Source organism: Prionailurus bengalensis, chromosome B3 (genome assembly GCF_016509475.1).
Source record: "Prionailurus bengalensis isolate Pbe53 chromosome B3, Fcat_Pben_1.1_paternal_pri, whole genome shotgun sequence".
Classification (NCBI taxonomy): domain Eukaryota; kingdom Metazoa; phylum Chordata; class Mammalia; order Carnivora; family Felidae; genus Prionailurus; species Prionailurus bengalensis.
In genome coordinates, this window is record NC_057355.1 from 59,261,115 (window position 1) to 59,282,733 (window position 21,619).

At 39.1% G+C, this 21,619-nt stretch overlaps 1 protein-coding gene across 1 annotated transcript; it reads right to left on the reverse strand.

Moving 5' to 3' along the window:
- Nucleotides 1-129: 129 nt before the first annotated feature.
- On the reverse strand, nt 130-21,619 carry EIF3J (eukaryotic translation initiation factor 3 subunit J). The gene is made up of 8 exons (XM_043555540.1): nt 21,468-21,619; nt 21,277-21,380; nt 11,654-11,708; nt 11,062-11,153; nt 5,822-5,936; nt 3,304-3,465; nt 1,527-1,600; nt 130-1,213 (listed from the first exon to the last, which is right to left on the reverse strand). Exons 1-8 carry the CDS (start codon nt 21,502-21,504, stop codon nt 1,082-1,084), a joined length of 771 nt encoding a protein of 256 aa, XP_043411475.1. The 5' UTR covers nt 21,505-21,619; the 3' UTR covers nt 130-1,081.

The window sequence follows — 21,619 nt, forward strand, 5'->3', positions numbered from 1 at the left end:
CATTTTTGTCTTAAAGCTGTTAACTGCTCATCAGGCATTTATTAATAGCTTTGTAAGTATACAGAGAACTCTAGTCCCAAGAGCTGTTGTTCTATACTCCAAAAATATCTCTTGGGAGTTAACACAAAATTTAAGTCCTCACAATAGTGATTTTATTAAATTAGTTGCTTTATAAAACATTGCAGATGTCATAATTGTTAACATAACAATTTACCAAACTGTAGTCAACTGGTGCAGTTTGCTGAGCATGTTTTATAAAGGAAAGGAAATGCCAAAACCCTGTTAAAGTTGTTCCATTGCAGCCCAGGAGAACAAAGGAGGATTGTTCAGACACTTAAATCAGGGAAATGAAACAGGTAAAGAGCTTCCCTCCCCCGTCTGAAGCACTCCGTCAGCAGAACAGTCTGATAAATAGAAACTAGACAGTCTATGCATTCAAGAGATTCCACAACTTGTAATGCAACACAATAATGGAGGTCTACCTTCTTCAGCTTCAAAGTTGGAGGGTTTTGGTCATTTGATTTTTAAGTATCAAGCTAGTGCTTTTCAGCCGTTGTATCTTCACTCTGAGATAAGCAGTCTTCTTCACAATGTATTTTTAATATCCTCACGCTCAATTTTAAGACAAAGCAATTTTAATACTAGGTGCACACGGCATGCCCTTGCTGCAAACTGCTTTTCTTGACAAGTTATGAAGTAGTTCAAGGAGGTATGGTTAAGGCTGTATTACTGAATGGTGCTGGTAAATACTACACAATTTTTGTCATGTTGCAACCTTTGTTTCCAATTCAGTGACTGCTGCTATGGAATCAGAGAGCAACAATGACAACATTATTACGCTTGTTTTTTTTAAACTATGATTTAGTAGCAACTGAGGTTCCCAATTTTAACCCCTTGGCAGCAAGATCCAAGTTCCCTCATTCGCACATTAGCACCTAAGTGTCAAGGGGTTAAATAACCAGCACAAAAGATACTGCACTTCTGATTGTAGCATTTGGCAGAACTGAAAGGAAAGGAAGTTGTGCTACATGTTGAAGGGATTGTGGGCAACAGAAAGAAGACACCAGGAGAAGATAAAATGTCACATGAAGTCTTCATAGTCTTGTACATATCCTCCATCATAACCACCATAATCTGCCAGATCGTCTTTCATGGTGGCCTTTAATCCCCCTCCAGGAACCACGCCTTTCTTCTTCTTTTTGGCTTTGCTTTGCTAAAGACAAAAGAGAGTTAATTCATGAGACTGTCCACTATGGGCACCTTTTTCTGGTACAGAAACCCTCACAGAGACACTAAAGCCTCTGGCAACAAAAAAACTTTAGGGGAGATCTCAGACCTAACCCAAAGCAATTTCTGTTCCAAAAGAAAACTCTGACCATGTCTGTGAACAAAAGGACAGTAATGGCACTCAGGCTCCAGCTCTCTTCCAATTTAAATTTTAGTTCAGGCTCCCAGTACACTGAGAATATTATGCCTACACCCCCATCCTAATGTGATAGGCATCTCCCTTGCATGTTTGCCCTTACCTTTTCTTGCTTTTGTTTTTCACTGCAAAGCACAGTCAATGAATTGGTAATCTTTTTCAAGTCATCAATTTCCACTAAAAAAAAAAGAAAAAGGAATTACCACCTCTACTTTGTCCATCATTAGCTTCAGTAACTTTAAAAAGGCTATGAATTTGTCCTGTTAAACATAAGATGGTAAAGAATCACAATTCAGTCTATGGCTAGGCTCACAAATCAGAACTATTTAACGTAAACTAGAAAACTCAGCAACAAAAATTTTATAATGACCTGAAATAACCAAGACACCATTGTTCAAAAAGAAACCCGAAGTGTCTTTAGAGCTCATACCGTCCCCTACCATACCTCCTTAACTCCATCTAAACATGTGAGGGGGCAAAAAAATAAACACACGGAGGATCACCATGCCTTTCCACAACACATCCTCGATGCACACTGAGGAGTGGCTGAATGAACATGGAACAACCATTCTTAAAACTACAAATTACAACTCCCCACCCTTTAGGGTCTCTATTTTCTACCACTTCTACCACGGGAACCAGAATGAAAACAGGTTATCTCGGAAATCTCAGTATCCTACTAGCAGACAAGTCTGATTAGTGGACAACACATCCTTTATCCTTATAAAAATACCAAGCTGAAACACAGCAGTTTTTAGCTACCAAAAAAGAGTTTCAGTTTTGGTTAGAGAGCACCTTCAAAAAGAAGAAAAAAAGTATATGTAAATAAAATACCAACTATGGGTATATCACTAATCAAATTCAGAACACCCAAATTAGTAATGATTTCTCAAGGAAATCCCAATTGAAAGTTCATCGTGTAGAATTCCTTTTTCTTGATCTTAAAAACAGCAGTGCTAGCAAAAACAGTCCCTTCCACATTAGTGCCACACCACCCCTGGTTTTTACTCCCACACACCCTGTCTCTGAAATGTATGACTCCTTTCAGGGCATGGCACCACACCCACAGACCCAGAATATAGGTACCTGTTCTGTTGAGCAACTTAAACCTATAGTCACAAGCTTCCTTGTTTGTAAAATGAACACTTACTATGGTTGCACTCAGCTGTAAAATTCCATATGGTGAGAAACAGTTTTCCCCAAAAGATACTTCCTCGTCCATTTAAGATATAATTAGATAAAGGGAGCCAACAGCTCAGAGCCTGCATCGGATTCTGTGTCTCCCTCTCTCTCTGCCCCAACCCTGCTTGCACTCTCTGTCTCAAAATAAACGTTAAAAAAAAATTTTTTTTTAAGATATAATTAGATAAAAGAATAAGCTAGTGTTTTATCAGCTTTGTATCAGCAAAGTCCAGATGTCCCTTTGGGAAGCCATTTTAAAAACATTAAGAAGCAAGCCTCAAAAAACAAAACCACTCACGGGGCGCCTGGGTGGCGCAGTCGGTTAAGCGTCCGACTTCAGCCAGGTCATGATCTCGCGGTCCGTGAGTTCGAGCCCCGCGTCGGGCTCTGGGCTGATGGCTCAGAGCCTGGAGCCTGTTTCCAATTCTGTGTCTCCCTCTCTCTCTGCCCCTCCCCCGTTCATGCTCTGTCTCTCTCTGTCCCAAAAATAAATAAACGTTGAAAAAAAAATAAATAAATAAATAAATAAATAAATAAACCACTAAAACTCACTGGGTATTTGCAGAACATTCCCAAGGTAACTTCTGAAAAGGAAATCCTAAGTCTATTATAGCATCCCAAAAAAAGTCAACCTCCATCCTCCTATGATGGGCTGTTACTAAAATCCACCTACAGAAGTAGAGATTAGAATTACTTACGTGAAATACACACATCTCGAACTAAGGCTTCCAAAAAACTGGCATAATATAGTGACTTTTCATATTGTGTAATTTTATCTTTTAGTAACTTTCCAAACTCTGTGAAGTCATCTCTTGAAGATGGGTTCATAGCATCTATTCCATAAACTGTATTATTAACACCTGCAGGAGAAGAGGGAGCACTAAAAATATCAGAAAGATTTTTTTTAGGTTTATAAACCAATTCGGTATCTGAACAACGCTGTTATTTCATGCTAAAGCAGAGTTTCTTAACCTGGGTCCACTGGAGTTCTTGGACAGAATACAGCAGGTCTGCAAATTTGGATCAAAGATTACTTTATTTTCATTAACCTCTAATTTAGCTTTTCCTCCCATTTTGATTATAGGCAATAAATCACAGTGGTTATAACTAGCAAAAACCTGTTACTAGTAAAGATCAGATATTTTCATATCACATTACAGTTGTAGTTCTCTTAAAATATTGTTTCGGTCATCATTACTTTCAAATTACATTACTTATTAGATAGACCTGCCACTAGATCTTATTTACTGCATTAATAAAGAAACACATTATTACAGTATCTCGTCTTTTTAACATTATACCTATTTCAATATAACAGACTTACTTAGTAAGTAAAATTCTATGAATTTTATTTTCTGCATTTAAAAAATCATATTAAGAGGAAACCTGTAGTTTTCACCACAGCACCAAAAGCGTCCCTGGCACAAAAAGGATGTTTTTAAAGTTTCTGTCTAAGAATAGCATGCAGCAGGGGAGGGCCTGGGTGGATCAGCTGAGCGGCTGACTCTTGCTTTTGGATCAGGTCATGATCCCACTGTCATGGGATCAAGCCCTACGTCGGGCTCCATGCTGAGCATGGAACCTGCTTGGGATTCTCTCTCTCTGCCCCTCTTCCCCTGTTCCTTTCTCAAAATAAATAAACTTAAAAAAAAAAATAGGCCACAGTAAAATGAGGAGAGAAGGAAAAAGCAAACAAAACAAAAACCCAGATGGCTCCTGTCAAAGTATGCAGCTGACTCCAGAAGCTAAGAGAGGTAAGCCATGTATTAAAATCCCAACAGAGGGGCACCTGGGTGGCTCAGTTGGTTAAGCATCTGACTTCGACTCAGGTCATGATCTCACAGTTTGTGGCTACAAGCCCCACCATCAGGCTAGGCTCTGTCCTGACGGCTCAGAGCCTGAAGCCAGCTTCGGATCCTGTGTCTCCCTCCTTCTCTGCCCTTCCCCCATTCATGCTGTCTCTCTCTCAAAAGTAAATAAACATTTAAAAAAATTAAAAAAAAAAATCCCAACAGAAAGAATCTGGCCTAAAAGGATTCTAGGCTAAGAGACAGTACACTTTGTATCTTCCTCAATAGCAAACTGAGTTAACAGTATCACTGATTTAGTATTTTAGTATGAGAAATACAACATTAAAACCCTATTAACTAAATGATGGCTGTATGAATCCATGTTTTTGCCTTGCAATCCACAATTGTCGCATTTTAGAATTTTTAAGTAGCATGTAAACTCTTTTCTTTAATAAACACTTGGCTGGCTGTTACCATGCTATGAAGGCACTGGATAATGGCTGCGTGCCCTCTGCAGGTTAAGATCTGCCAAGCACACGCCAGTGCACAGGAGCACCCAAAGTAACTCCTCAGGTTGCGAGCAACTCCTGGAGTGAGAAAATCACATTTCCCACAGAAAGGACAATGATCACTTGTCAGCCTTCCTTAAAGAACAGGAAGGATGGGGATACAATTAGCTATAGGTTTCAAAGCTCTTTAACTCTTTCAACATAATCTTCTACTCTGAAAAGTACACAATAGGTAATGACAACAATGAGCTTAATTAAACAAAGGGAGAACTTTTAACTATTTCTTTGGCCATGTTTCTTACTTTCCCCTTCATGTCATGTTACTCTCCCCTAGAACACTCTGAACTTCCATACATACAGGATCCTGAATATGTTTTTTATCTCATGTACCACTCACAACTGTAGCATGGCACACAGAAATGGAAGCCCTCTAAAGACTGGGTATGGCAAGGGCCAAGAAGGGTCACAGAAAGGAATGATCCTGAGCAGAGGCACAGCTGAAGGTGAATGCCCCACAGGAACATTCTTACCCAAATTTAAGACAATAGGACAGCCCTATAGTCAGTTCAATATTTAAACCTCAAAGCTACAGACCTCACATTTCATCCAAATTTCATCCAGCTGATCTATTTAAAGGAGCAGGAAACTTTATTTGAAAAGGTCCAATGATTTATCTTAATAACCTTTTATGTGATACTCAGAACATAATCATTAAAAAATCTGAAAATGTATTTCACTCTGCCTTAAGCAAGAAACCTCAAATATAAAGTAAAAACTACTTTCTAATATCTAAGTTAGCCAGTATTATTATGCCAAAAATGGAGATGTTTTCTAAACTTTCATAACTAGTAAGACTTCCACCGCATGCACTTGGAACTTCAATACTTCACTGCAATCACCCCCTCCCTGCACCTTACCAAAAGTTTCTTTTGCTAATTCAAGGTCTGACTCTTCCTGTAATTTCTTTAGCCGCAGTTTATCTGCTAATTGTTCTTCTGGTGTTAGCACTTTAGGTTCTTCAGGTTCTTCTAACTAAAATGAGACAGAAAGAAAACTTTAAAATGGCTGGGATTATGAATGACCAGTACATTTTTGAATTGTGTGAACTTTTTTTAATAAACACAAAATTATAAATAATAGCAAATACTTATAAAGTGTTTATTTCAGGCATCCTTCTAAACACCTCAGATGTTCTTATCCTGATTTTACACAAAAAAATTTGGGGCACAGAGAGGTTAAGCAACCTGTCCATGGTAACAGAAGGTTAACACAGCTGCTAATGTGAGAGAGCTGAGTTAAGAACCCAAGAAGACTGAGTTTATTTCCACAGCCTTTTTAAAAAATATGGAATTGAGATTGTAGACAAGGGAAAAATCACACTCACATTCTGCTGCTAAAGACTGTATATTGATTGAAACAACCTTTCTAGGGCAACTTGGTAATGTGCATCAAGTCTTAAAATAACTTTTATATGCTTTATGTGGACTCAATTCCACTTCTAGGTATTTATCTTAAGAAACCAAAGATGCACACTAACATTTAGCCACAAGGATGTCCATTGGAATATTACTTATAATTTCCAATAAATTTAGAGATAACCCAAATGTTCAACAAAAGAATAAATAAAACATGGCACAGCCATATGACAATACAGATGGCCCTTGAATAAAACAGGTCTGAAAAGCATGGGTCCACTTATTCAGACTTTTTCTGGTATTTACAGTACAGCAAATGCATTTTTCTCTTCATGATTTTCTTAACATTTTCTTTTCTCTAGTTTACTTTACTGGAAGAATATGATATATAATACACACAACTACAAAATTATGTGTTGACTGTGTTAGCAGTAAGGTTTCCAGTCAATAGTAGGCTATTAATAGTTAAGTTTGGGGGAAGTCAAAAGTTGTATGTAGCTTTTTGACTGTGCAGGGGTCAGCACCCCTAGCCCTCACATTGTTCAAAGGCCAACTGTACTATGCAAACATAAAAAAAATGTTTTGGGGGCACACAGGTGGCTCAGTCAGTTGAGCATCCAACTCTTGTTGATTTCCATCCAGGTCATGATCCCCCAGGGTCATGGGATGGGGCCCCACATCAGGCTACATGCTGAGTGAGGAGCCTGCTTAATATTCTCTCTCTCTTCCTCTGCCCATCCCCCACTTGTGCACACACACGTTCTAATTAAAAAAAAAAAAAAAAAAATTGGGGGCGCCTGGGTGGCTCAGTCCGACTTTGGCTCAGGTCATGATCTCACAGTTTGTGAGTTCGAGCCCTGCATCGGGCTCTGTGCTGACAGCTTGGAGCCTGGAGCCTGCTTCGGATTCTGTGTCTCATTCTCTCTGCCCGTCCCGCAGGTGTGCTCTGTCTCTGTCTCTCAAAAATAAATAAAAATGTAAAACAAAACAAACCACCAAAAAACGTTTTCCTCTTGGGGCACCTGCGTGGCTCAGTAGGTTAAGCATCCCACTCCAGCTCAGGTCATGATTTCACAGTTCATGAGGTCAAGCCCCATGTCGGGCTCTATGCTGACAGCTCAGAGCCTGGAACCCGCTTCAGATTCTGTGTCTCCCTCTCTCTCTGCCCCTCCCCTACTCATGCTCCATTTCTGTCTTTCAAAAGTAAATAAACAATAAAAAAATTTAAAAAAAGTTTTCCTCTTATTTACATTTTTATATTATTATTATAAAAGTAACACATCATTGTTAACAAATTTTAAAGGCACACAACAGAAGTTGTCAGTTATTTTCCAGTTCTACTTCTCTGACAGTCAACAGTTTAGTGAATATCATTTCTTTATACTGTGATACTTCCTACAACAAATGTATCACTTTTACTATGAAGGAGAATCTATGACAGTATTCATTAAAGTGGGAAAAAGTAAAGGGAACTTGTGCTATTCATAGTTAACTATGTCTATGCAGTTTGCAGATTCTGACTCACAAGTCCACTTCTGAAATACATCATATTTTGTTTCTCATGGAGAGGATAAAATGAGAAATGTCATTATGCCAAGTTAGGAAATCTCAGAATACTTTCTAGAAAGAAAAAAGGAAATATCTTGACTTAACTGTCTTTGTAGACCTGGACATTATTAAGTATTTCCTGCATCAAAACTGAACTCATCTTAACTCAATATTTTACTTAAGACAAACTGAGCACACTCTAATAAGGTTTCTTTATGTTGGATATAAATACCAAGACACAACAAAGGAAGTACAAATTCTAACTTCAATGACCAAGAAAGATCTAACCAAGATGGCTTCTTAGACTGAGGTCTAAGTTTCTATTGCTTGTTCTGATCATAGAAACACACATGTAAATATTTTTGATATGCAAGTATAAATTATTTTAAAAGTATCTAAAATGTCCCTGACTGGGGAAACACACTCTGATACATTGTTGGCAAATGCAAACTGGTACAACCCCATACAGAGGGCAATTTGAGAACCCTTGGCAAGACTACAAATGTAATTTGCCCTCTGACCCATCAATCTCTCATTTGACAATCTATCCTACAAATATGACTATACCCATTAAAAATGACACACAGATACGGCTATTCATGGAAGCACTGTTAGTTCAAGTACAGGAATGGGGAAAAAAGATCCAGCTGCCCATGACTAGAAGACTGGTGAAATAAAATATGGTACATATTTGTAGCAACAGAATACCATACAGCTACAAAAAATAAAAAAGAAAAAAGAATAAACCAAAAACTAGTGAAAATGCTTTCTTATAGGGGGTGACAGGGAACAGGATGGAGAGGACAGGACAGGAATGGATGTCTGAGACTTTTCTGAGTGTACCATTTTTGTATGGTTTTGCCTTCTGAACATTATTTCATGTTTAAAAAATAAAGTTACATAAAAAATAAAACTTTAAAAATGGAAATGGTAACAAATGACTCTAAAATGTGTATCAAAAGACATACTGACACAAAATAATACAAATGACTTTAGAACCCAGAACATAATTATACATCCTTAGAGGATATATTCTCAATGCAAAAAGAATTGCAAAGAAATCCTACAAACATTGTTAGTATTACTGGTATTGTAGAAAAGCAAATAAACAATTAATTATGTTAACGTTATTAGAATCCATGAACTAACGCTGACATATACAACACATATACTCATGCATTTATTTCTTTCCTAGCTTCACCTATAAAAATGGGTCTAGAAGGCAAGGCCACCTCAATAATGCTGAGTACTACTAGCAACTAGATTTGGCTTCTAAACATCATTTCCACTAAAAACCTCAGGGAAGTAGCACATTCCAGGCTTAAAGAAGAGAGTTTACCAGGTGAGCCCGGCACTTATTGTGCCAGAAAGCAGTTTTCAAAGACTAATAGGGTTCTGTCAAAAGGATGAACATTAGAACAACCGAAAGGGTTTCCTACTGGCCAAAGTTGGGAAAATATGAGCATCAAAAGAATAATTACTGTATCTGAGTAAAATTTATAAAAACCTGTACATGTACAAATTTACTCAAAAGAAAAAAACCCACAACCCCCTCATTTTTCAACCCTTTGAAGTTACTATTACACTCCCTCCTTACTCTGGAAATTAGTGATTACAAGAAAACAATTAAGCTTTTACTCTGCTTTTCTAGCACAAACCATATCAAAGTAATCAAAGAGCAAAGCAAGTAGAAGAGGAGGAAGAAAAGCCAGCCAGTAACAAATGGAAGAGAAGTCACTGGATGAGAAAAATCACCATTCTGCAATCCCTAATAAAACAATTAGGCAATAATCATTACTAACACTAAACTAATGGGTGGGAGCTTGACGTAAAATTGGATTACTTACAAGAATATGTAATTTTATAATAGAAGGATCAGACTGTTACCACCTTAACCCAGTCATCAACTTTAGCATCACTAATAATAGGACAGATATTACGTGACTCTTGATGTGATATGATGCAATATGAAGCACATAGCATGACCTCTAAAGTATTCCAATTAAAAATGTTTAATCTGAATCCAATCAAACTTTTAGACTTACCAGCCAAGTTACAGGAAATTGCAACTGTAAGTAATCAGACAAATCAAAAAGGTGGGATATTCTACACGACAAATGGGCTCCTCCGTTCAATAAGTGAATGTCATTTTACTTTTTTTTTTCAAGTTTATTTGAGAGAGAGAGCACATGCATGTGCATAAGCAAGGGAGGGGCAGAGAGAAGAAGAAACAGAACTCCAGGCAGGTTCTGAGCTATCAGCCCAGAGCCTGATGCAGGGCTTGAACTCATGAACCATGAGATCATGACCTGAGCCAAGATCAAAAGTTGGATGCTTAACCAACTGAGCCACCCAGGTGCCCTTACTGTCATTTAAGACAGAGAGAAAGATACTCTAGGAGACTTAGGATATGTTAACAACCTAATGCAATGAATCTAAGGTCCTTGTTTAAACAAACCATATGTAAAAGATATCTTGGGACAATTAGAAATTGGGCACATATAGGGGTACCTGGGTGGCTCAGTTCGTTAAGGGTACAACTCTTAATCTCAGCTCAGGTCACGAACTCACGGTCATGAGATCAAGCCCAACATTAGACTCCACACTGAGCGTGGAGCCTGCTTGAGATTCTGTCTTCCTCTGCCCCTTCCCTGTCTGTGCACTCTCTTTCTCTCTCAAAAAACAAAATAAAACAAAACAAAACAACAAACAAAAAAACCAACCCATATAAACTGAATATTAGATGACATTAACAAATTACTGTTCATTCTATTAGATACGTAATCATGTGAGAAACAGCTTTGATTTTTCAAAGATGCATACTGAAGTATTTAAAGATAAAATGCACATTTTATTTACTTGATTTTAACAAAAAAAGATGAAGCAAATATGGCAAAATATTAGTAACTGTTAAATTTAGGTGACATACATGATTATTCATTATGATAATTTATCTTTTATTTTGAGGGGCTTTTTTAAATATTTATTTTTGAAAGAGACAGCACGTACAAGAGGCAGAGGGGCAAAGAGAGAGGGAGACACAGAATTCAGTTTGGGGATTTACTTCTCTAATAGTGTCCATTTATAGTCTTTACAAAGCCCGTCAGACTGCTAGGTAATACTTGCTGTCTATTAAGACAATGTAGCATTACTGATGTGAGAATTCTGTATTTCAGGAAATGAGTATTACTTACCCTCTTTTTAATTTCTTCTTGCCTTTTTTTCTGCTGCCGTTCTTTCTCTTTTATTTTCTCTGCTATTTTTTTCTTTTCTGAAATTTTTACTTCTGAAAGAAATGTTTTAATCACAGTTACCTTGAATATTTTCCAGTTTGTGGATGAGACAGACATAACAATAATATACTTCAAAAGACCAAACTTCTCCTAGCTCCAATTTCATATAGTGATTTACTCGTGAATAACAATGGGAAAGTTCTGGGACTCTTCCTTTCTCTTCTCTGATCTGACCCCTAGGACCCAAACATCTCCCTTCATATTTCCCCAGTGCTTTCAGCAGGATTTAGATTATTAAAATGAGATCACACCCTCCTCTACCGTCTCCTAACAGCAGCACTCAAACAGAAAGTGGCAGGCAGTATCCAATCTGATTATGTTTTGAGGGGAGAGAAGAGATGGGAGGAGAAGAGAATAAAGTGAGAATGGAAGGGTGTTTGGTTTCTCAACACAAAAATTTTCAATTTTGCAAGCATTTTGTCATTTGTCTTAACATAAGTATTACATGCTCACAAGATATAAAACCAAAAATGAAGGAACCCCAGTGGCTCACCTGGTTTTACTTCTGCTTCCTCTTTTTTTTCATCATCATCATCATCCCAGTTATCCTAAAGAAAAGGACTTCTATTAATAATTCTTGCCTGTTTACTTTTCCATGTGCAACTTATCTAACTCCACAGAAAGAAGTATTTTTTTTTTTGTACTGCATTAAAATTGTAAATTAATGTTAGGAAAATGCACATCTTCATAATGTTGAGCCACCCTAGCCAAGGAAAAGGGCTGTTTTTCCATTTGTTCAAGTCTATTTCTGTATCTTTCAAGGAATGTTTTAAAGTTTCCCTCTTGGAGATTTTGTGAATTTCTCTTCAAGTTTGTTCCTAAGTATTTCTCTTATGTGTTCCCACTGTAAATTGGAGGGTTTTTTTTTTCCTTCCCTGTTATGTCCTCTAACTGGTTATTATTTGTGTATACAATTGGTTTTTACATGTTAATTAATTTGTCACTTTCATTGATTCTCTAGGGTTTTCCAGGTGTACTATCATATCATCTGTAAATGAAAATGGCTTTACTTCTTTACCAATTCTTATGTTTCCACAACTGATTTATCTAACTGCACTGGCTAAACCTCTAGTACACTGTGAATAATGGCAGAGATAATGGGCATCATTATTTTGTTTTTTGTTTTTTGAGAGATAGAGAGCAAGTGGGGGAGGGGCAGAGAGAGAGGGAGACAGAATCCCAAGCAGGCTCCAGTGATGTCAGCACAGAGCCTAATGCAGGGCTTGAACTCACAAAACTTGAGATCATGGCCTGAACCAAAACCAAGAGTCAGAAGCTTAACCAACTGAGCCACTCAGGCACCCCTGCCTTGTTGTTCTTAATGGAAATATTTCTAGTGTTTCCCTATGAAGCATATGCACCCCACCACATTTATGCAGTAAAATTTATCAGTCTTTTCTTTTTATTGCCTGTGAATTTCATCAAGTCAGTTTCTTCTAAAACATGTATGCTTTCATTGTTTTTTATTTAGATCTCTAGTCCATATGGAGTTTTTTCTTTTGTGTGGTATGAAGTATGGATCTAACTCTTTTTCTAAATGGTTACCTAATTGTCATAGCATCAGTTATTAAAAAGTATACCTGAGCCCTGTGATTTGCCACATACTAAATTTTCACAGGTACTTGGTCTACTTCTGCTTTCCCACAGGTCTACTGTCTCTTCATGCACCAATACCACACTGCTTTCATTACTTTAATTATTATAGTATGTTTTTATGTAGGTCAAGGCTGGTTCCCTCTCTTATAGGTTTTCAGGCTTTTTAGTGTTCTCCTGGCCATTCTTGCATGTTTGTTTTTCCATATGAAATTTTATATCAACTTGTCTGTTAACACAACACAAGACAACCAAGCCAAAACTACTTCTCTTAAAGTAATTTGCAGTTGTTTTAAATAAAAAATTACGGGGCGCCTGGGTGGCGCAGTTGGTTAAGCGTCCGACTTCAGCCAGGTCACGATCTCGCGGTCCGTGAGTTCGAGCCCCGCGTCGGGCTCTGGGCTGATGGCTCAGAGCCTGGAGCCTGTTTCCGATTCTGTGTCTCCCTCTCTCTCTGCCCCTCCCCCGTTCATGCTCTGTCTCTCTCTGTCCCAAAAATAAAAATAAACGTTGAAAAAAAAAATTAAAAAAAAAAAATTAAAAGGACCTTATATTTCTTACTTTCCCAAATGTGAAAGCATCCAACATTCTAGCCAATGGCTCAATTATTGATATACAACACAACCTATACAACACAATTATTGGTATACAACACAACCCTGATTAATGAATTAAATCTATATAATATTTAAGCCCAGTATTTAAGAGCAGTCAAGAGCTGATCAATAGCTTATTGAACCCACTCCCTAACTTGGGTAGGGCACTTTAAGGTTGATCTATACTCTTGTCTTTTCTACACCTAACACAGTCACTGAACTAAATATAAACTGATTATCAAACAATTTTCTAAAGGTTCCAGAGACTTTAGAATGTTTAAGTTTAATAGGGATAGCCATTTGAAGCTGAACCACAGGATTGCAAGAGGCTCTGCTGCTGCTGGAAGATGTAGAGGCTGACTAATGTGCCATAACTATGACACCAAGCTTCTGTTTTATAACAAGACAGCTCATAATGAATCAGTCTAGGTATTTAAACTAACCAAGCCTCGATTTTAATAAAATTCTCTAAGTCCACCAGAGAACTAAAAAATCCTGATTAAGGCTATCATAGGCTCTGCAAGCAGAGTAGAAAGAAATTTGGATAAAAGTAAAATATTTTTATAATCACCTCACCTTGGCAATTTAACTCACAGGTCAAGGTTAACAGACTGAAAACAAACCTGCTAGTCATTATTTGGACATCTAAGATACAAGAGTTAGAAATTAAAAAGCAAATGTTTGTATAATCTGACTGGTTTGCTTAAGTGCTTGTTATCAATACACCACAGTACAAAAGGAACCCTAGAGTTGAAAATAAAAATTAACTACTAGGAGTTTTTTGTTATTGTTTTAATCTTCACATAATATAGAAAGCTGGGTCTGTGAGTGATATCCTGCTTAGGTGGTGCTCCAGACAGGAAGACCATTTGCTTACTTCAAAGGGGTACATATTCACCACTCTCTATTAATAATAGTGATAATGATGATGATGATGATAAAGCATTTACTAAGTGTTTACTTTGCACCAAACACTGTGCAAAGGGCCTTACATGTAGTAACACAGTTAACCCTCACGAAGTCCTGTAAGTAAGATGGTGGTTTCTCCATTTTATAGGTAAGAACATTAGGCCCTCAGATAGCTATCCTAAAATCTCAGTGAAAAGTAATGAATGAACCAAACCAACCAACAAAAACAAAACAAAACAAAACAAAACAAAACAAAACAAAACAAAACAAAACAATGAAGGAACCAGGTTTAAAAAAAAAAAAAAAAAAAGGAACCAGGTTTAAAGTGTCATAGTAAACAACTTCTTACTGGAGTCCTGAAGTATACCATAACTATCTGAGAACTAGGTCCCTCCCCACTAAAATTCATTCTATCAATCAGTTCTGGAATGAGCTCCCCTGGAATTGCAGGAAAGCTCATCAAAGGAAGGGTATGGCACAGAGTGATGTGTCCAGCTACAACTATACCAGTTACCTACCTCAAATTGCCTGTGATGGTTTTCTATTAATTTTAAGAAACAAGTCTAGCAGCCTCTGGTACCAGGAGGCCAAGAGGGGAGAGGTATAGCTAAAAATGAGCAGCTCCATCCCAATACCTCCAACATGGAGAAACAGATACATCAGGAGCATTTCTCAGTTCCCTTTCCCAGTAAAACATCACCCCACCCCCATCCATATCCCTGCGCCCTCCATATCTCATTTATACCAACTCTATGTACCACCCCTATCCCAGTTCCTGGTTTCCCTAAATCAAAGTATAAATCTTATTCCAGACACTCAAGTTAAACTGTCCCATCAGGGCTGACATAATGAGGTTACCTAGATTCCACCACAGAATGGATTTTAGTAGCAACAGCAGTGGTTCCTATCAACAAGTCCTGGGAACAGCTATGGCACCTGCTCCTGCGTTCATAAAAGGACCATGGAAGGCAAGCTCTGTCTGTCACCCTCACCCCAAAGTGCTTGAAACAAGGCTGCCCTGACTGGGGACAAGACCCTAAAGAAGGGAGCATAGTGAAAGTCAACAGAGAGACTTCCAAATAGACGTAATTCCCACAGCATAAGGCCAGGTAGTTTTCCCCAAGAACTAGAGTTTTTGTTTCCTTAGTTATAAAATTTGCCAGCGCCTAAAAAGTAAATGTAAGGTCAAAATCTGCCCAATTTGCTGTAAACACTAGGACTTTGTAAATGCTGACAGTAAGTTCAGATAAAATTTAAAAAACGTTCTTAGAGAAACACCTAAAATTTAACACGTTTAAACAGAGAGTAAGTCTGTAATTTAGTAAGCTCTCAATGGTTATTTGGTTCCAGAGAATACTTATCAATAACCAAGTAAATTCCTTACCCAATTTTTGGTAGCTAATAGATCTTCCAACTGTAATATTCAATTAAAAAATTTTTTTCTGTTGTTTATTTATTCTTAAAGGAGAGACAGAGACAGAGCGTGAGCAGGGGAGGGGCAGAGAAAGAGGGAGACACAGAATCCGAAGCAGGCCCCAGGCTCTGAGCTGTCAGCACGGAGCTTGACATGGGGCTTGAACTCACGAGCCAGGAGATCATGACCCAAGCTGAAGTTGGACACCCAACTGGCTGAGCCACCCAGGTTGCTCTCCTAAAATGGCTAGCTACCTTCCTTAGAACAGAGGCAGTTTAGGGGCACCTGGGTGGCTTGGTCAGTTAAGCGTCCAACTTCGTCTCAGGTCATGATCTCATGGTTTGTGGATTCGAGCACCACATCCGGCACAGTGCTGACAGCTCAGAGCCTGAAGCCTGCTTTGGAATCTGTCTCCCTCCCTTTCTACCCCTCCCCCACCTGTGCTCTGTCTCTCTCTCAAAAATAAACATTAAAAAAAATTAAAAGAAAAAAAAAAGAACAGAGGCAGTTTATAAATCTCTTGCTAATCTACACTCTTCTACAGATACACACCCAACATCATTTGAGCCTTTGCTCTGAAAGAGATGGCTGCTTTTCAAGTTTAAAACCTACTTCCCAATTGAACATGACTGAGAACTGAAAACAAATTTTTAAACCCTGCTTTTTAAACATTTCTAATAATACAGCCAGTAGTTGGCTGATCTGTCATTTTTACAATGCACAACTACAGAATGTCACATGCAATCAGAGAACACATTTAGGGCTGAAAATGCTTTCCAACTTAAGCAAGATGTATTTATAGATCATCAAACAGAAGTAGCTTCAAAGGAGCAGTAAAATTCTTCTGCCCCATAGCAAGAGTCCATTAATTAACATATACTCTTTTACTTCCCTTTAAGTAATTTGGTTTAGATAAATAACCTTTTGCAGAAAAAGAGTCTTTTACTGATGTTCTGTAAGCTGTACTGACGTGCTCTAAGAGGCTTCAGAACTGTGTAATAGGCTTCTGGCAAGTCTAGACTTCCCAGCAAAGTTCAGTTCTTAAAAGAAGCCTAAATGTTCTTCCATCATCTCAAAACTATGCTGGTTTCTGGAAGCTAAGGTACCTGCCTCTAAAGTCTACTTCATTTAATTCAATTCATTAAGTTTTTAACATCCTACTATGTATTATGGCTAAGCACTCCGTTGAAGTCCATCTCAATGCCTACCAGTTTCACACGTGGAACTATTATTAATCAATCCTACTTCAAATGCCTGGCTAAAGCAATATCAAGACAATGAACACTAAACAAATGGCTTATTTATTTTCAGTCATCCAGCATGACAAACACATTTTCAACACCAAACATGCTTCCTAACTGAGGCGCCTGGGTGACTCAGTCGGTTAAGCGTTACACTTCGGCTCAGGTCATGATCTCATGGTTTGTGGGTTCGAGCCCCGCACTGGGCTCTGTGCTGACAGCACAGAGCCTGTTTTGGATCCTCTGTCTCCCTCTCTCTCTCAAAAATAAACGTTAAAAAAAAAACAAAACAAAACACTTCCTAACTAAAAACTTACTAGTTTATAAAAACTGCCAGGGTAGTTTGATATAACTGAGATTTCCTCAAAATAATGATATAATTGAGATTTTCCTCAAAATAATCTGGTTAGGGGAGAATAGTTAAGTGGAGATACAGAAGAAATAAGATTGCTCATGGATTTATTTAAATTTCTCTTTAGTTCTGTTTATGTTTGGAATTTTTCATGAGAAGTTACACACTTCAAGATACCCATTTCCTGGCAAAATGCCCACCTTCTGAGTATTTCCCAAAAATCTCCTCTTCTTCAGAAATGCTATTTCTAATGCTTGAAAAATGTCCTTACTCTGGTAGATTTAAGCTATTAAGCAGGATACGATCCTAACAGATAGTTGAATGGGTAGGATGAGTCAGGCAGTTTTCAACTAAGTTCATTCTCAGATCTTTTAAAAAGAATTGTATAATAACATTATATGTGCAAATGCCAGAGATGCTTGAACACAGCCAGTTTTCTCAAAACAATTCTATACAACTTGAATAAATCCGGCTTTTAATCTATTCTATTAAAATACTAGGAGGCTAGTAAAATAAAGTAAAAGTTGTATTGTCCCTGCTTGCAGGGGCTATGCACTCATTGCCTTAACACAACCTACACATCACTCTAGCAATGGGGAAGGAGCCCAGTGACATATGCCAAGTGAACACTTCCTCCCTACCTCTGCATAACATCAGGATAGCAAGAAAGGTAAAATAAAGCCAGCCCGTGACATGAGACTATTTTCCTAGTTCTCATCTTTTGTTTTCTTTTTTTTTTAAGATTTTATTTTTAAGTAATCTCTATACCCAACAGTTGACTCAAATTTACAACCCAGAGATCAAGAGTCTCATGCTCTACTGACTGAGCCAAGCAGGCACACCTAGTTCTCTTGTTTTTAATTGGGAAGAAGCACAGCTTCTCTCCTCATGATTAACAATTCTATAGTTTCTCCTAAATCCATTTCTGTCACTGCCAGACAACTAAGTCAAGGACAGCAAAATGTTATAATGTCTACTGAAGAACAGTAAACTACTGAAGCAAATTACTGCAACAAAGACCTCAGTTTTCCTTTCATTTCTCAGGATGTTACAAATGACACTAAATCTATATTCTTAAAAAAAAATGCATATATTATACTATTTAAAGGCTATGATTATTTGGTCTTGTGAAAACTAAGCTTTGTTTTCATATATTTACAAAAGGATTATGTATTAAAACATCAAAATTCAGAAATTTGGTACTACTCATTACCATCCAAAGTGACAAAATTCAACTCTAGACTGGTAAACTGAACAAGCAAAAACTTGCTTGTTAATCATTCCATTCAAAACACAAAATTCACAGTAAAGAGCCATCGTGGAGGGTCCCCTGGAGCTCAGGAAATCACAAAATGTGGCACAAAATAAACCCAGATACTGGATCTAAACAGGGTATTTCCCACAAGCCAGAAAAATTAAGGCAACATCCTGAAGTAAGAGAGTATTAATGTTTGCGTGCCTCCCAAGTGCTAGGCAACTCTGCCTAATGCTAGACATATTACATCATTTAAAATGCAAAACAACCCCCTGAAGTTATCTCCTGTAAGGACAATTTAGATTGGGGAACTAAAAGGAAAGAGTAAAAAAACTTGTGGGGCGCCTGGGTGGCGCAGTCGGTTAAGCGTCCGACTTCAGCCAGGTCACAATCTCGCGGTCCGTGGGTTCGAGCCCTGCGTCGGGCTCTGGGCTGATGGCTCAGAGCCTGGAGCCTGTTTCCGATTCTGTGTCTCCCTCTCTCTCTGCCCCTCCCCCGTTCATGCTCTCTCTCTCTCTGTCCCAAAAATAAAAAACGTTGAAAAAAAAAAAACTTGTTTATGACCACAAATATAGAAAATGTCAAGGCAATAATATACACCTAGGTCTGTCTGATTCTAAAATTTTTTTTTTAATTTTTTTTTTTCTTTAACGTTTATTTATTTTTGAGACAGAGAGAGGCAGAGCATGAACGGGGGAGGGTCAGAGAGAGAGGGAGACACAGAATCGGAAGCAGGCTCCAGGTTCTGGGCCATCATCAGCCCAGAGCCCGACGCGGGGCTCGAACCCACGGACCGTGAGATCGTGACCTGAGCTGAGGTCGGACGCTTAACCGACTGAGCCACCCAGGCGCCCCTAGGTCTGTCTGATTCTAAAGCAGAGGAATCACATTACTCCATGAATAACATACCTTGGGAACCTTGAAGAAATTCAATAGAAATAAACCAACATTTCAAGTGAGAAATAAAATGGACAAGTTCAGCTTTTTTCTCCAAGATCAACTTCAATGTTTATGTAAAAGAAATAAGATAATTTGCATAAAAGAAAAATTCTGCACTAAAAGAGTGACTGGACAAGATGACCTTTATGGTCCCTTACAACCTGTAAATCTCTAAAATTAGTTCCAAGTGGTAAGAATTATATTTATCAGGAATGACACCATTTAGATCCAATAATCACAGGCAGGTTACTTCATGGCATTAGTCCAGACTACTCCCTTCAAGCTTCATTTTCTGGTACTTCTTTCCTGATTTCTCTCTCTTCTCATTTGCTGAATTATTCCCAATAGTCAGAACAGATGTCCTAACTGCTGCATCCAGTAAGCACAGAAAAAGTGAAAGGACAAATGTGAACTAAATGCTCAAAATAGAAAATCTGTTACAATGTAGTAAGGTAACTAATATCTTGCAATGAGAATGATACACAATCCATTCCCATGTCTATACAACAAGTAAATGAAGCATCTAAGTATATGCACAATAGCACTACTCATTTATTAACCCCAATGTGTGCAAAGCTCACATTCTTTCTGGACCTCAAGCTGTTCAATAAAGTAGACATCCACCTCATCAGACTCAGGAGAAAAAAAAAAAAAAATCCAAACATAAGTAGTATTAAGTTCATAGTGATACCTAGCTTAAATTTTTTCAGCTCAAGCAGAAGGACTTAACAGGACTCCCAATATGTGTTGAAGGGTATAAGTCAGGAAAGTAAAACACTAAGTGAATCAAAACCAAGAGAAATCATCTTCTCAATTCATACAAAACTCTGCACAAATGTAAAAATTTTGAGAGTTCTGTTATAAAGAATCTTAACATTCTGGGCTTGAGATGTTTGTTAACTACCAAAAACAAACAAACAAAAATGAATGCACTAGTCATAATGTCATCTGGACCAATATGAGTCCCCAGGAGTTTTCAACAACAAACGACAAGGGTAAATCTGGTTCAGATCAACAAAGCATAGGAAAAAAACACTGGCCCCCTCCTCTATTCTAACCAATATTTTCTTAGGCATCGTTCGTATGCGAATAAATAACTCACTCCGTCAACTCTCCGTTTTCCCAGGACTACCCAGGTTTCTGACAACTTAACTGCTGGCTATCTCAGTACTCGGTTAATATTTTTACAACAGGGTGGGGAGAGGGTAGTCTAAAGTTATTTTGTAAACTTTACTGTTTCTACTTGTCTTGTGGGGGGGGGGAGGCTAAAATTAAAGCACAATATTTCATTCATCAAACTGCTCTAACAAACTCTACAAATGGGCCTTCAGAAACAAAAATGAGTTACTGCCCCTAGGGATACCTGAGCTCAAACAGGCAGGTGGTTGTAAGACTTTCCATATGGGATAAACCATTGGGCTCAATGCCCAACTTCCCAGATCATTCTGGCGAGTGGCTCCAGACCGCGAAGTTTGCACGTGGGCCGGGCCCGGCCGCTGCTGTCACCTCCCGTCGCCAATTGGTGGGTGGGATCCAGGCCGGGACGCAGACCCTTAAAGAAGGGTTGGGGCCGGGGCCGCCACCGCCCCCGCCAAGGAAATCCAAAAGGCCACGCTGCTCGACTCCGGCCCAAATGGCCGGCGAGCGTAGGGGAGGAGGGCACCGGGGGGCCCTACGCTCGCATCTGGACCCGTAGACCGCAGGCTCGGGCGGCGCCCCTGGGCCCAGAGTCCACCAGCTCGCCCCTCGGCGGGCATCCCCGCCCGAGACAGCGCCAGTTCGCTCCCGCGCGGCCCGGAGTACCGGCCCGCACCCACCTTGACGTCCTCGTCCTCGTCCTCGCCTTCCCAGCGGTCCCCGCCGGCGGTGCCGCCGCCCCCCACCTTCCGCACCGGGTCTTCCACGGAGAACGTGTCAGCGTCTACGGAAGAGAGCGAGCCGCGTTAGTGCCCGATTCAGCTTGGGGCCAGCGCCGGCACAGCCCCTGTCCCTCGTAACTTCCCCTCACCCCAGGAGTCAGAGTCCCCCGCTGCTGCCGCCGCCATCTCGAACCGGGTGTGAGCGTGTGTGAGGGGAGAGCTAGCGAGGAGTTAGCGCGGCGGAGGTGAGTCACTGACTTTGCTCTCGTTGGCCGGCGCGGGGCAGGCTGGGACCGTGGCT